The 16,537-nt window shown below is 44.8% G+C and overlaps 1 protein-coding gene across 1 annotated transcript in view; it reads left to right on the forward strand.

Moving 5' to 3' along the window:
- The first annotated feature begins 4,729 nt into the window (after window positions 1-4,729).
- The window catches only part of LOC134344236 (cryptochrome-1-like), a 92,146-nt gene continuing 80,338 nt past the window's right edge, over window positions 4,730-16,537 (forward strand). The window contains exon 1 of the mRNA XM_063043698.1: window positions 4,730-5,045. Within this exon, the coding sequence (XP_062899768.1) occupies window positions 4,888-5,045 (158 nt within the window). The 5' untranslated portion in view covers window positions 4,730-4,887. The remainder of the gene's footprint in view (window positions 5,046-16,537) is intronic.

A 16,537-nucleotide genomic window follows, 5' to 3' on the forward strand; every position in this document is an offset into this window, starting at 1 on the left:
AGGGATAATAAATCAGCCATTATGGAATGATGGAGCAGAACCAATTGGCTGAATGGCTTAATCTGCTCTCATGTCTTGTGGTCTTATAGTACTTCTTTATTTTCCTGTAAATGCCTGCAGGCAATGAGTCTCAAGGAGGTATATGATCTTATAGATATAACATACCTAAATGTATTGTATGGTAACACACAAACACACACATATATAACATTCTCAAGGCCGTTTATGCATTAGAATCAGAATCAGGTTTATTATCACTGGCATGTGATGTGAAATTTGTTAACTTAGCAGCAGCAGTTCAATGCAATACGTAATCTTGCAGAGAAAAAAATAATAAATAAAATTTTAAAAATAATAAATAAACAAGTAAATCAATTATGTACATTGAATAGATTTTTTTTAAAGTGCAAAAACAGAAATACTGTGTAGTTAAAAAAAGTGAGGTAGTGTCCAAAGATTCAATGTCCATTTAGGAATCGGATGGCAGAGGGGAAGAAGCTGTTCCTGAATTGCTGAGTGTGTGCCTTCAGGCTTCTGTACCTCCTACCTGATGGTAACAGTGAGAAAAGGGCATGCCCTGGGTGCAGGAGGTCCTTAATAATGGACATTGCCTTTCTGAGACACTGCTCCTTGAAGATGCCCTGGGTACTTTGTAGGCTAGTACCCAAGATGGAGCTGACTAGATTTACAACCTTCTGCAGCTTCTTTCGGTCCTGTGCAGTAGCCCCCCACCCCCCATACCAGACAATGATGCAGCCTGTCAGAATGCTTTCCACGGTACAACTATACAAGTTTTTCAGTGTATTTGTTGACATGCCAAATCTCTTCAAACTCCTAATAAAGTACAGCCGCTGTCTTGCCTCTTTATAACTACATCGATATGTTGGGACCAGGTTAAATCCTCAGCGATCTTGACACCCAGGAACTTGAAGCTGCTCACTCTCTCCACTTCTGATCCCTCTATGAGGATTGGTATGTGTTCCTTTATATAAATATTGATATAACATATCTCAAGGTTGTAAATGGTACCACTACCACGTACAGTAATTTTGGTGTTGCCTGCTGTATTGCTAACTTCTTTGAACTATCCCTTTCCTACACTGTAGTCTAACCTTAAAGCAATACTTGCTTTCAGCACTTGTTTATAACTAAATTCCAAGGAACTTGTGGAAGAATTTGAGCAGATTGGAAACCATTATCCATTCTGAAATATTCACATTCATTGTGAGAGGACTGGAATATAAGGGAAAGGATGCAGTGCTGAGGCTTCATAAGGAATTGGACAGACCAGACTATTTTTAGCAGTTTTGGGCCCCTTCCCCTTGTCTAAGAAGGATGATCTGGCATTGGACAGGGTCCAAAGAAGGTTCATGAGAATGATCCCAGGAATGAAATGATGAACATGGGAGGAATATTTGATGTCTCTGGGACTGTACTTGCTAGAATTTAGACCAATGAACGAGGATCTCATTGCAGTCTAATGAACGTTGAAAGGCCTAGACAGAATAGAAGTGGAGGGAATGTTTTCCGTAGTAGAAGAGCCCTAGGATAGAGGGACATCCCATTTGAACATACATGAGAAGGAATTTCTGTAGCCAAAGAATGGTGAATATGTGGAATTCATTGCCACAGACTGATGTGAAGGTCAAGTTATTGGGTATACTTAAAGTGCAGCATGACAGGTTCTTGATTAGTCAGGGCGTCAAAGGCTACGATGAGAAGGTGGGAGAATGGGGTTGAGAGGGATAATACCTATGTTTTATATATACCCGTGATAATAAACTTGATGTTCAGGTCCACTAGCTTCGTTCATATGCGCTAATGGAGAATATTGGTGATAAATGGTCGCAGCCTGGAACATCGACTGTTTATTCCTCTCCATAAATACTGCCTGACCTGCTGAGTTCCCCCAAAATTTTGTGTGCGTTACTCTGGATTTCCAGCACTTGCAGCACTTCCTGTGTTTGGAGAAATTCCCTGCTGTTTAGACTATCTACATCCCTGATTTTCACATATTGTACCTCCATCATATTACATTCACGTTCACTGATGGTTCTCTTATTCTAAACTCGCTCAATAACTCAACTCATAATTACACTGCTGATAAGGTACAAGAAAGCCCTTCCAATCTGGAATGTGGGAGAAGGCGGGCCATTTTCCAGCATTGACCAATCGGAGCATGGAGTCAAACAGAGGGGCGGGATATCGCGCAAGGAGGTGTTAGTGGGGACCAATCGGAGCACGGAACCAACAAGGAAGGGCGCGCTCGCGCTGAGTGAAACACGACCGGGGGCGTGGATTTTAACCTGGAAGGCGGAAAGAGGCGGGGCCTTTCTCCAGCCACTCACCAATCCGAGCGCGGAACCATAACAGGGGCGGGAGCTAGCTCTGGTTTTAATCTGAATGAGTAATACGCACAACGTGCTGGAGGAACAGTAAATCAGGCAGCATCTATGCAGGGGAATAAACTGAAGATGTATCTGACCGAGACCCTTCATCGGGACTGGAAAGGAAGGGGAAGAGGTTAGAGTAAGATGGTGGGGGTGGGGAGGAATAAGTTCTAGGTGATTGGTGAAACCGGGGGAGGGGGAAGTAAAGAGATGGGAAACTGATTGGTGGAAGAGATAGACAGGAGAAGGGGGAATCTGACAGGGGAGGATGAAACGCCGTGCAAGAAGGGGAATGGGGAGGGGGAGTACCAGAGGGAGGCGATGGCCAGGTAAGAAGAGAAGGTGAGAGAGGCGAACAGGAATGGAGAGTGGTGAAGGGGGTGGGGGGCAGTATCGGAAGTTAGAGAAGTCAATGTTCACGCCATCAGGTTGGAGGCTACCCAAATGGAATATAAGGTGAAGCTCCTCCCTGAGTGTTTCCTCATCGCGACTGTAGGTGGCCAGACATGTCTGAATGGGAAAAGCAAGTAGAATTGAAATGAGTGGCGACTGGGAGGATGAAGCCAAGGCGCTCAGCGGAGCGGTTTTCCCAATCTACGTCGGGTGCCACCGATATAGAGGTGGCTACACTGGGAGCTGCAGACACGGTAGGTGACCCCAACATACTCACAGGTGAAGTGTTGCCTCATCTGGAAGGACTGTTTCGGGCCCTGAATGGTAGCGAGGGAGGAGGAGTAGGGGAGGTGTAGCACTTGTTCCGTTTGCAAGCATAGGTGCCAGGAGGGAGATCAGTGGGGAGGGACGAATGAACAAGGGAGTCGCGTAGGGAGCGATCCTTGCGGAAAGTGGGGTTGAGGGAAAGAAGTGCTTGGTGGTGGGATCCCGTTGGAGATGCCGGAAGTTACAGAGAATTATGTGCTGAATACGGAGGCTTGTGGGCTGGTAGGTGAAGACAAGAGGAACCCTATCCCTGGTAGGGTGGCGGGAAGATGGGGTGAGGGCAGACGGGCGCGAAATTGGAGCGATTCGGTGCAGACAGCGTTGATGGTGGAGGAAGGGAAGCCTCTTCCTTTAAATGAGGACATCTTGGTTGTTCTGGAATGAAAAGCCTCATCATGAGAACAGATGCGGCGGAGACGGAGGGAAAGGACTGGCATTTTTACAACTGACAGGATGGGAAGAGGTTTACTAAGATAGCTGTGACAGTCAGCGGGTTTATAAAAGATAACGGTAGATAGACCGTCTCCAGAAATCGAGAAAAGGAAGAGAGAGGTGTCGGAAATGGACCAGGTAAATTTGAGGGCTGGGTGGAAGGTGGGGGCAAAGTTGATGAAATCGACGAACTCAGCACGCGTGCAGGAAGCAGCACCTATGTAGTCGTCGATGTAGCGTAGGAAGAGTTCGGGAGCGATGCCGGTGTAGACTGCAGCACGTAGCTGATGAAAAGGCCGGCATAGCTGGGATCCATGCGAGTGCCCATGGCTACACCTTGGGTTTGAAGGAAGTGGGAGGAGCCGAGGGAAAAATTATTGAGCGTGAGGACCAGCTCTGCCAGATGGAGGAGAGCGGTGGTGGAGGTAAACTGGTTGGGTCTGTTGTCCAGAAAGAAACGGAGAGCCTTAAGACCCTCCGATGGGAGATAGAGGTGTATCTCTGGACATCCATAGTGAAAATGAGACTTTCGGGGCCAGGGAACTTGAAGTCATTGAAGCGATCGAGAGCAGATGAAGTGTCACGAATGTATGTAAGAAGGGACTGAACCAGGGAGGATAAAACAGTCCAGGTATGCAGACATAAGTTCCGTGGGGCAGGAGAAGGCAGAAATAATGGGTCTGCTTGGAGAGGCAGGTTCATGGATCTTGGGTAGGATGTAGAACCGGGAGGTGCGGGATAAGGGAACTATGAGGTTGGTGGCGGTGGATGGGAAACCCATTGAGAGTCGTTGAGGTTGGTGATGGTGCGGTTGACAATAGCCGAATGTTCCTTAGGAGTGTTGTTCAAGGGGTAAGTAAGAGCAAGGTCAGTCCGCCAGCCTACTACAGCAAACCTCGGTTTGATGGTGAGGTTGGGATTAGTGCGGAGAGAGTGTTGAGCAGCGCAGTCAGGAGGAATGAGGTTAGAATTAGTGGAGTGTTAAAGTCGAGATGCTTAATTTCTCCTCGGGAGTTTGAGATCCAGAGCAGGCGGAAGACCAGAGCGGCAGTCCAGGGAGATGAGGAGGGTTGAAGATGGGGAAAGGGGCCATTGGTGCGGCCGGGCTGAAGAGTCCTTGCCGAAGAAGTCGACACGGAAACGGCCGACTTCTGAATGAAAGAAGTGGGCGGGGTCGCGTTCCAGCTATTAACCAATCGGGGCGCGGAACCACGGCAGGGGGCGTGGACTTGCGCTGCGGGAAGCCGGGCCGGGAGGCGAGGGCGCATGCGCGGGGGGTTAGACTATGGGGATTCGCCGGGGCTGTAGTGCCGGACATCAGCGTTGGTGATCGCGAAAGGAAAGGATGGCTACCCACTCCATGCACTGGTTCCGCAAGGGGTTGCGGCTACACGACAACCCGGCGCTGAGGGAGGCTTTGCGGGGAGCGAGCACCGTCTGCTGCGTCTACATCCTCGACCCTTGGTTCGCCGGCTCGTCCAGTGTTGGGGTGAACCGCTGGAGGTGAGTGTGTGTCTCCCCCCACCCTCTCCCGAGGTTCGCTAGGACGTGAACTCAGCTCGAATAGTCTCTGCGTAGTTGTTGCCAGCGGCAGCTTGAAACTGGGCCAGTTATATAAACCATTTATTAATGAGGCTGTTCCGTGTGCTATCGCATCAAGCAGGCGCTTCATTCAGTTTTCAAAGGTTCAATGTAAATTTATTATCAAAGTACATACATGTCACCATGTACTACCCTGAGCTTTATTCAGGTTGTAATAGCTCGGGGTGATAGTGGGGACAAGCTCCCACAAACTATTAAATGTTCCCAATGACACCCGTCTCAAATAGCTTCTGACAGCTAAGTTCAGCACCTGCTTAGCCACTAAGCCCGGCGGAACCGTTTCTACTGACAGGAGAAGGGGCAAAGGCGGGTTAGTGGGACCTTTAAAACCAGTCGCTTCGGGCAGATGGGGTTCTTCGGCCGTTCTTGGTAGCTCATCTAGGAGAGGGAAAACTCTGATCTCAAACCTCCGCTGCCTTGTGGTTATACCCAGTCATGGGGAAGACTTTGGGAGTAAACCCTGAGGGGAAAATCCGGAGCTGGAGTCCCTAAGGCAGTCCCACGTTCAGTTCCGTGCTGACGGGCAACTTCGTGACGCCGCTGGTACCAAACTGTATCGGTCCCTGCCGTTCCTTTAGATTGATCAGCTACGTGAAGAGCGGGAGCTTGCTACATGGGCAACATGTACTGTCCATACTGTACTGCCCAGGTCTGTGTATCACGTAGACAGCAATGGTCGACCCCGACCAACGAAGAGCATCAAATATAAATTTATCAAAGTATATTTATGACACCATATGCTACCCTGAGACTTTTTTTTGCGGGGATTCACAGAAATGTAATCTTTGCATCTGTATGAGGCGAGTGTTCTGACATCTGTCCTGGGGGGGGGGGGGGGGTTGCAGATTCGCTGCTGTTTCTCATGAAAGGGAAGGAGGCGGGGCTGTTTCACGACACTGACCAATCAGAGCTCATGACCAAAAAAGGAGGGTGGAGCTTGCGCTGAGGGAAACGCAACCACTGGCGTGGGTCTCTGTATTTGGACAGTTTGTTGTCTTCCTCCACACTGGTTGATTGTGCATCCTGTTGAGTGAGGTCTTCCATTGATTCTGTTGTGTTTCATGTATTTACTGTGCATGCCCACAAGAAAATAAATCCAAGGGTTGTATATGGTGACATGTATACTTTAACTCTGACAGGGCACAGATCTGGCATCCAATGGACTGTGTTTATAATAATTATTTTAAACCCTTTGTTTCAAAATTAAAATTAAAATGCTCTGAATGCTCAACAGTTGGAGCAGCATCCGCAAAGAGGGATATTTGGTATTGCAGGTTGAAGACACTGTGTTAGAATGAGTTGTGTTTTTTTTAATTCAGTATGAATGGTTAACTTGTCATTCACAGTTTCCCTGGTGAGAACAGGAACTCAATTACCTCAGTGAGTCTGCAGTGGCAATTACACCTCTACATGATGGAAGCCTAGACTTTAACTTTCTCATTGGAATTTGGTTATTTCTAACTTGGCCATTCTGCCTGTCAAGTCTGCTCTGCTATTCCATCATGGCTGATTTATTATCCCTCTCAATCTCATTCTCCTGCCTTCTCCCCCAAAAATTTTGACACCCTGACTAATCAAGAACCCAACAACCTCCACTTTTAAATATACTCAGTGACTTTGTCTGTGGCAATGAATTTCACAGAGACACCAGCCGTGGCTAAAGAAATTCTTCCTCATCTCTGTTCTAAAAGGATGTCCTTCCATTCTGAGGCTGTGCTCTCTGATCCTAGACTCTCCCGCTATCGAAAACATCTTCACCACATCCATTCTTTCTATGCCTTTGAATGTTTGATAGGTTTCAATGACATCCCCACCCATTCTTCTAAACTCCAGTGGATCAGGCCCAGAGCACCTGGATACTGCCAGTCCCTCTGAGTACTTGGAACATTTTTTGCTTTATTGATTTATTTGAAGATACAATGTGGAATCGGCCCTTTGAGCCACACCACCAGCAAACTGCTGATTCAACCCTAACCTAATCACAGGGCAATTTACAATAACCAGTTAACCTACTAACCAGTACATCTTTCGACTATGGGAGGACCTGGAGGAAACCCATGCATTCAATGGGGAGGGCGTACAAACCCCCTATAGTTTACACCAGAATTGTACACCATCTTCTGATGCCCCGAGGTGTAATACTGTCACACTAACCGCTTCACTGCACTGATGCCCAGATCTAGACTGATTCAGATTAATTTGTCTAACTTGTAGGGAAAGTTTGGAAAAGTTCACTTCTGTGTGCTAAACTCTTCTGTGAGTGCGTCCACATTTTCCCCCACCATTGAAAGCAGATACTGTTCTCTGGTATAGAGAATCTCTAGAACAATGTTGGAGTACACATTCAGAATGGACAGCTTGGTCTGCTGCAGGTTGGCTTTTTAAACTACCCTGGTGATTAATGGAGTACAGTTGAACTGGAAGTGTTCAATGAATGATATTAAGATAGTAATATTCATGTAGTCAATAGTAGCTGTAGGTGTGACTGGAATTCTTTCTCAGAAATTGTTCCTATATACGTTCAGTGGCTACTTTATTAAGTACAGGAGTTTACCGAATAAAGTAACCATGGGTGTGGAACTCAGTGTGGTCTCCCACTGTAACCCAATCACCTCAAGCTTCAATGACTTTTTCATTCAGAGAAGCTCTTCTGCACGCCACTGTTCTCATGTTGTTATTTGAGTTGCTGTCACCTTCCTGTCAGCTTGAACCAGTCTGGCCATTCTTCTCTGACCTCTTTCATTAACAAGGTGTTTTACACCCACAGAAATGCCACTCACCAGATGTTTTTTTTCCCCCTGTTTCTCGCATCATTCTCTGTAAACTTAAGAGACTGTTGTGTATGAAAACTTCAGATCTGCGGTTCCTGAGATACTTAAACCACCCGTTTGGCACCAACAATCAGTCCACAGTCAAAGTCACCTAGATCACATTTTTCCCCATTCTGATGTTTGCTCTAAACAACAACTGAACCTTTTGACCATGTCTGCATGCTTTTATGCATTGAGTTTGCGCCACATGAATGGCTGATTTAGATTAAAAGAGCAGGTGTACTGAGTATAGGATGTCTTTAGAGCAATGTTGTTTATTTCAGATTCATTTATCTATCATATGTACATCAAAAGACAGTGAAATAAGTCTTTTGCATCAGCAACCAGCATAACTCAACAATGTGATGAGGGCAGCCCACAAGTCACCACACATTAGATTTTCTAGGTGCAATATTATGCACACGAGATTCTGCAGATGCTGAAAATCCAGAGCAACACACACAAAATACTGGGAGGATCTCAGCAGGTCAGGCAGCATCTATGGAGGGGAATAAACAGTCAGTGTTTCAGGCTGAGACCCTTCATCAGGATTGGAAAGAAAGGGGGATATGCCAGAATAGGAAGGTGATGGGAGGGGTTGGAGGACAAACTAGAAGCTGATAGGTGAAGCTAGGTGTGTGGAGGAGGGGGATGTAGTAGTAAGTCGGGAGGTGATCTGTGGGAAAGATGAAGGGCTGGATAAGAAGGAATCTGATAGGAGAAGGAAGTGGACCATGGGCGAAAGGGAAGGAGGAGGGGCACCAAGGGGAGGCGATAGGTGGGTGAGGAGAAGAAGTAAGAGGCAAAGTGGGGAATGGAAGAAGAGGGTAGGGAAAAAATTAATGGAGGTTGGAAACACCAATGTTTATGCCATCAGGATGGGGGCTACCTAGACAGAACATGAGGTGTTGCTCCTCCAACCGGATAGTGGCCTCGTCCTAGCACAAGAGGAGGCCATGGACTAACATATCGGAATGGGAACAGGGATGGGCATTAAAATAGTGGGCCACTGAAATACTGTGGAGTTTGATGACTGGATGGGTCTATTGCAGAGGGGTGATATTGTGGGGAAAGGGTGGGAGTGTTAGGTGGGGGGAATATTCATTGGATCAAAGAGTGATTGGTTCCATATTTAGTGGTGTAGGTGTTGGAGAGACTGATCAAAGTTTGAAATCCGTTCTAATTAATGAAGTGTCCAAACGAAATCAATATTCTCCAGCTTGCTGTGAAGGACGCCATGGTAAATCTCCTAAGTTTAACTAACATGATGTGCAAACATATGAAAGTTACTTTTTTTCCTTGTATGCTTATTATGAAATGGAATGGATGCTGGTTAACTCAGCCATTGGTTAATCAGGGCAGCTGCTTATTTGAGACCACTCTTGAGGAACAAAAACTAATCGAGGAAATAGCCAAGGTTCTGTTGGTTTATTTGGGATACCATGTTGCTTAATTTGGGTAGGAGACCGTTGCTGATCAGATTCTAACTAACGTCAGTTGCACATACTCTTGTGGCTGTTAGACAACCATGCTTCAAGTGAGCAGTTTTTAAACAGCGTCAATTGTGTGTGATTGTGTTCAAAAAGTAGTTATTTTTGTCACTGATGGTTGGCATGAAATAAGCAGTAAGGTAATTCAGAACTGTTCTGCTCACTAATTCCAAGTGTTGAGGCTTAAAGATGCCAGAAACAGCCAGGGCTGAAAATGAAACAATTTCACTACTTCAAGTTAGGAACTGTGAAGAATTTGAATGTATTGACTATTATCTTGAATTTTACAATGAAAATGAAGATTTGGAGGATGCAGTCGTCGACAGCATAGTATGAAGGCAGTCCATTATTTATGCTGACTTTATTCATTGCGTACACTGAATGAATTCGTCCTTTGATAACTATCAGGAACTAACACATTATTTTATAGTACTGCAGTAGTATTGATAGTATTCTAATTTGTTAAGTAGTTTCACTTAAATGCATAGTTTTGTTACTCAGTATGTCTTTGTTATATCTTTAACTTTCCATGACACTCTGGCTAATTGGGGTAGCCACTAAATTGGTCCCAATGTGTCCAATTAACTGGAATCCACTGTAGGCAACTCTTAGGAGCCACATAAACAATACCACAGGTGATATGTTTTCAGAGCAGGTCTGAGTACCACGTTATCAAATATTGTAAAACAGTTCTCAGTTGCATTGGATCCTTGATGAAGTAAGGAGTGTTACCATCTGAATACCGGCACAAAACAATTTCCACGTGGCTGTGTAGGAGCAGAGAGATCTGGTGTTGAATATGCATTGGTGTTTGAAAGTGGTAGATGTACGAAGAAAGCAAGAACAGGAGGCTCTAGACCTGATAAGTAGAGAGATGTAATCAGAGTCCCTCACCAACTCCCTCCACTCACCCACCAGCAGATGAAATTTGACACGAGGAAGTGGGAGTTCCACCTCTGAGCACATCTACACAGAGCATTGTCACAGGACAGCCACATCCATCATCAAGAACCCCCATCATCCAGGCCATTCCCCTGTCGCTGCTGCCTTAAAGAAGAAGGTACAGGAGCCTCAGGACCCACACCACCAGGTTCAGGAACAGTTATTACCCCTCAACCATCAGGTTCTTGAACCAGAGGTAAAAACCTCACTTGTCCCATCACCGAACTGTTCCCACAACCTATGGGCTCAATTTCAAGGACTCTGATGTTCTCAATATTCATTGCTTATTTATTTATTACTATTATTTCTGTATTTTATTTCTTTTTGTATTTGCATAGTCAGTAGTGTTCTACAAATTGGTTGTTTGTTGGTCCTGTTGGCTCCAGTCTTTCAGTGATTTATTGTGTTTCTTGTATTTATTGTGAATGACTGCAAGAAAAAGAGCCCTGATGGAGAGTCTCTGCCTGAAATACCTAACTGTTCGTTTATTTCCTCAGATGCTGCCTGACCTGCTGAGTTCCTGCAGCATTTTGTGTGTGTTACCTCTTAATGCAGTTGGTATGCAATTCTAAATTGAAAGGAATGTTAAACACACAAGATAATGCAGAAGCTGGCAATCTAGAGCAAGGCATCAGGACTGGAAAGGAAGGGGGAAGAAGCCAGAATAAGAAGCATGTCGGGAGGGGGGGTTGCTGGAGGACGAGTACCAACTGGCAGGTGATAGGTGAGACTAGTTGAGGGGGAGGGATATGAAGGAAGAAGCTGGGAGGTGACGGGTGGAAAAGGTGAAGTGCTGGTGAAGAAGGAATCTGGTAGGAGAGGACAGTGGGCCATGGGAGAATGGGAAGGAGGAGGGGAACCAGAGGTAGGTGAGAAGAGGTAAGAGGGGAGCCAGATCTGTGGTGTAGTCTAATATACATTCTCCACCCATACTATCAATCATAGATCCCCACCATCCAGGCCATTATAGGTTCTCTTTGCTCCCATCAGGCAGGAGGTATAGAAATCTGTATTCATAGACCAGGGTCAGTAACAACCACTTCCCCTCAACAGTTGATGTTTTGGCCTGAGACCTTTCTTCACAACTAGAAAGGAAGGGGCCAGAGCCAAAATAAGAAGGTGGGGCAGGTGTAATGGTTTGTAACTCTAGAACATAAAACTAATTGGAATTAAAAGATGGGAGTCTGGGAGAACATGTATGGTTTTGTCTTCATTCTTTCAGAGAGGTGTGCACTTACGACGTGGTGGCATAATGATGTATGCCATTCACATACTTTTACATATAACCCCTAATGAATTATATAACAATGTTTAATCAAATATATTAACAATATTACTGAACTATTAAATACACAACACTCCTCTCTGCTTAGCTATAAACTCCAACTATATAAAGAATGTGTGCGTGTGTGTATATATAATTCAGTAAGACTACTATATAGATATCCACAGCAGAGTAAATTTTACCCCATTCCACGTCAATATTTAATCATTGTGGAGGATTTTACTCTTGGATAACATACTTCCTGACAAGGTAGAGCTACTTTGCTTGGCAGATGAGACTTGTGGCTTTGAAACAGTTCTCGGGTCTTGGGCCCTCCTCTGTGATGGTTGTAGGAGCTGACTCTGAGGCTGCAGGAGGTGGTTCTGACAGCTCTGGACACCTTTCTTCTCTGAATGCATTAGCACCCTGAACAGTACACAGCAAAGCTGCTCAGTCTGCTGATCTATACCGGGCCACCAAGCAAAGCTTTGAGCCAGTCCTTTCATTTTGGCAGATAGCTCCTCCTACACGTCAGCTCTCGGCTTGGATGGGTCAACTCTCAATCCCCACATAATGCAACCTCAGTCAAAGGCAAGTTCATCCTGGCACTGGTGAAAATGATGGAACTGGGGTTTCTGCTGCACAGTGCAGCCATTTTGGGTGGCCATGTAGACCTTAGACAATGTGGCCTCTTTTCTGGTTTCCCTTTGGATCATCTCTGCAGTAACAGGGAAACATTCGATTTGCATTGGGAAGAATATGTTAAGGACAGTCCTCTTGTAAATGTTTCTGTTATTTCCTTTTTAAAGAGTAAGCAGGACAATCCATCAGTTTTTGCGTGATTAGCCATCTTCTTCAGTTTGGTATTGTAATTGTGCCCTTCAAGAAACAGAGCCCATCCCTGCTGCTGTTAGTGGAACATCCTTCTTCAGACTGAAAACGGACACCAATGGTTGATGACCAGTAATGAGGGTAAACCCGCTACCGCACAAATACTGGTTCAAATATTTTGTATCCCACACCAAACTCAAGGCCTCTCTATCGATCTGTGGGTCATTTTCCTCTGCAGTGGTAATGGAACATAATGCCAAGGCTATGGGGCGTTCACTTCCATCACTCATAACATTCACATGACTGCACCTAATCCATAAGGTGAGGCATCACAGACCAGCTTCACTGGATAATGTGGGTCATAATGTGTGAGTAGAGTGTTTGACGTCACCATTTCCTTAGTCTATTTGAAAGCAACCTTACACAGCTTTGTTGATTGCCATTTCTTCCCGATCTGTAGCAATGAATTCAGGGGTGGAGCACAGTAGTCAGGTTTGGCAGGAACCTGTTGTGGTAATTGACAAATCCTAAAAAGGACCACAACTATGACACATCCTTTGGCCTTGGGGCATCCACCACTGCTTGAATTTTCTCAGCACACTTGTGTGATTCTTGTGCATCATCGCTGTGTTCAATTGTTTTCTCCAGTGTAAGTTCTTAGTTGCATATTTGCAGGTATCTTTGAAATGCTATTCAGACTCATTTTGTTGAGTGAAACAGTCAAGCTGGTGTCCAATTCCATTTTAATTTGCCATTCACTTCTGGAGTAAGCCATATTGGTCGTCTCCTGTAAGTTTTCACATTGTAAATCTCAGTCCTGTGTCATTCTCATTATTATCATTGGCATGCAGATTGGTGCTCTTTTTGAAACTGCTACTTGACTTTGTATTTTTATCATGTCCCTGTGTAGTCAATTTATTCTTGTCTGCCTGGTATGCTCCTTGTAAGTATCTTACATTTTCTGCAAGTTTTGCATTGAAAAATTTGCCAAGAATAATCATGGTTATGAGACCATGATTGCCTACGTCATACAACACTGCACAAAACGATGATAACTCACTGTTTATGAACCCGTGAATTCCTCCATTTTCTGCATTTTATTTAACTGAAAGTCTTTCTCCTCTTATGAAGGGGAAGAAAAATATGCTGCTGAAATTTGTTTTTTTTAACTCAAACACTTGGCTGTGCTTCAACCTGTAAGTAGTCATCTCAGGTTCATTCAAAATTTCCTCATTGCCACTGTTGTTTTGTCACTTTAAAGTATAAAACTAATTGAAAGAAAAAGTCAGGAGCCTGGGAGAACATGTACGGTTTCCTTTTTTGCTTTTAGTGAGACTCACACACTTATGACGCAGAGGTGTAATGACGTTTGCCATTCATGTACTTTTACATATAACCCATAATGAATTATTTAAACAACAATACTTGGCGTAACAATATATTTACAATATTACTGAAATATTAAATACACAACAGCAGGTGATGGAGGGAGGGAGAGGTGATAAGTGGAAGATGTATATGCCTGAGGATATCTGAGAGGAGAAGAGAGTGGATGATGAGCGAAAGGGAGGGAAGAGGAAGGTGATAGGTAGGTGAAGAGAAGGGGTGAGAGGAAAGCAGAATGGGGACTGAGAAGAGAGAAGGGGTAGAGGGGTAGAAATTACCACAAGTTAGAGGGAGATGAAGGGGATGAAGTAATCTGGAAGGTGCTGGGTGGAAGAGGTAAAGGTCTGACAAAGAAGGAACCTGATAGGGCTGAAGAATAAATTGGAATAAAGTTTATTTAGTGAGTATAAAACAAAACGAAATTGAACCTGATATTTGAAAGTTCGAAATAACACGGTAAATAACGCAATTATATGTGCATCGAAGAAGACCAAATAAAGGATTTGAGGAAAATAACACAATCTGTTCAGAGGGCTAAATTTAGTCATAATTATTGAGTCACATTACTCAGAGAATATACAGCTTAAGTACTTTTCTGAAGTCTAAAATCCCCATGTTCACACCAATCAAACAATTTAATGATGCCGTTTGGCAGACAGCCAGAGTGTGTGCTATTTTATGGCTATGACAGTCTGATGCTTTACTTAGTAACGTAAACAAGTAGAGAGAGCCAGATCTGATTTGAAGCACTTTAGCATCTTTAATCCTCACAGAATGGGTGAGAATATTGTTTTAGAATCAGAATCAGGTTTAATATCACTGACGTAAGTCATGAAATTTGTTGTTTTGCAGCAGCAGTACAGTGCAATATGAACAACAAACTATACATTAAATAAGAAATACGTATATAACAAAATTTAATAGAGGTGCAAATAGAAAGCAAAAATACTGAGGTAGTGTTCATGGCTGCATTGTCCACTCAGATATCAGATGACAGAGAGGAAGAAGCTGTTTCTAAAACGGTGGTATATGTTTTCAGGCTCCTCATAGTTCCAGTCCGATGGTAGCAATGGGAAGAGGGCATGTTCTGGTTGATGAGGGTCCTTAATGATGGACGTTGCCTTTCTGAGGCATCGCCCTTTGGAGTTGCCCTGAATGCTGGGGAGGCCAGTGCCCATGATGGAATTAACTGAGTTTGGAACTTTCTGTAGCTTTTTCTGATCCTGTACAGAGCCCTCCCACCCCCATATCCGACGATGATGCCACCAGTTAGAATGCTCTCTGCGATACTTCTGTGGAAGTTTATGAGAGTCGTTGGTGACATATCAAACCTCCTCAAATTTAATTCATTCGTGTTAGAATTGATGTTCCAAGATGGTTGCAATTCTGTGTGCAGCTCCCATGGGAACCATCAAATATTCCTATTTTGGATGACTACAGCTGAAATCCACAATCACAGCCGTGGGTACTACATTGTTTTAAGACTTTTTAAAAATCTATCAATCTTCAAAATCGGCAGACCCCAAACTGCAGGCTCAGGTCACGAGTGCAGTTTTACTTTATGAGAAAGAAAACAAGGAACCAGTGTTGGGCTGCAAGTTAGATTGCAGCACAGACCCCTTAGAGATGCTTCTCATCACTACCCTGCTGGTGAACGTACAGTCTCTGGAAAATAAAATTGAAGACCTCAGAGAAGGATTACAGTACCAGAGGGACATCAGGGACTGCTGTGTACTTTGCTTCACTGAAACGTGGCTCACCCCCTCCATTTTGGATGCACCGTTCAGCCCAAAGGCTTTACCATACGTTGCATAGACGAGACATGGAGGTGGGGGGGGGGGAATGTGTTTTATGGTAAACTCACTGTGGTACACAGATGTGCCGGTTCTGTCTCTGTCCTGTACATCTAGTAGTCAAGGGTCTGCCAAGGGAGTTTCACTCATCATCCTGGTAGCAGTGTACATCACACCCTGGCCAATGTCAGGCAGGCACTGGAGGAGAAGAGCATCAAGATCTGCAGGGATCAAACTGCACACTCTGAAGCCTTCCCGAACATTGCAGGGGATTTCAACCAGGCCGGCTTGAAGAGATCTCTGACCAACCACCACCAACCTATCACCTGTGGAACTGGAGGACCCACCACATGTGGCCACTGTTCCACCACTATCAGGAGAGCTTACCTTGCCATCCCATTCCTGCAGGTAGGATATTGTGGCTAATCAGCCATGATGCAATGGCAGAGCAGACTCGATGGGCCAAATGGCCTAATTCTGCACCTATATCTTATGGTCTTAGATGGGGGCACCAAGGTAGTGCAACACTATTTCAACGCTGTTGTGAGTTCAATTCCAGCCCTGTCAGTAAGGAGCTTGTGTGTTCTCCACGTGACTGCATGGGTTTCCTCCGGGTGCTCTGGTTTCCTCCCCCAACCCAAAGAGCTACTGTTAATTGGTCCTGGGGTGCAGCTTGTCGGGCTGGAAGGGTCTATCCCGCACTATATCTCAATTAAGACTGGAGCCTTTGGAAATTAGTGTTGATGGGCATTGTTGATCCAAAGTGAACTTGTTGCTCTTTCCTGGCCTATAGCTACTGAGTTAAGAATGGAGCATTTGGAGAGGGGCGTTGATAGCCTTTCACAGTTGCATGAAGTGGTTGTCGGGCTCTGAATGA

The sequence above is a fragment of the Mobula hypostoma genome, chromosome 3 (assembly GCF_963921235.1).
Source record: "Mobula hypostoma chromosome 3, sMobHyp1.1, whole genome shotgun sequence".
Lineage (NCBI taxonomy): Eukaryota > Metazoa > Chordata > Chondrichthyes > Myliobatiformes > Myliobatidae > Mobula > Mobula hypostoma.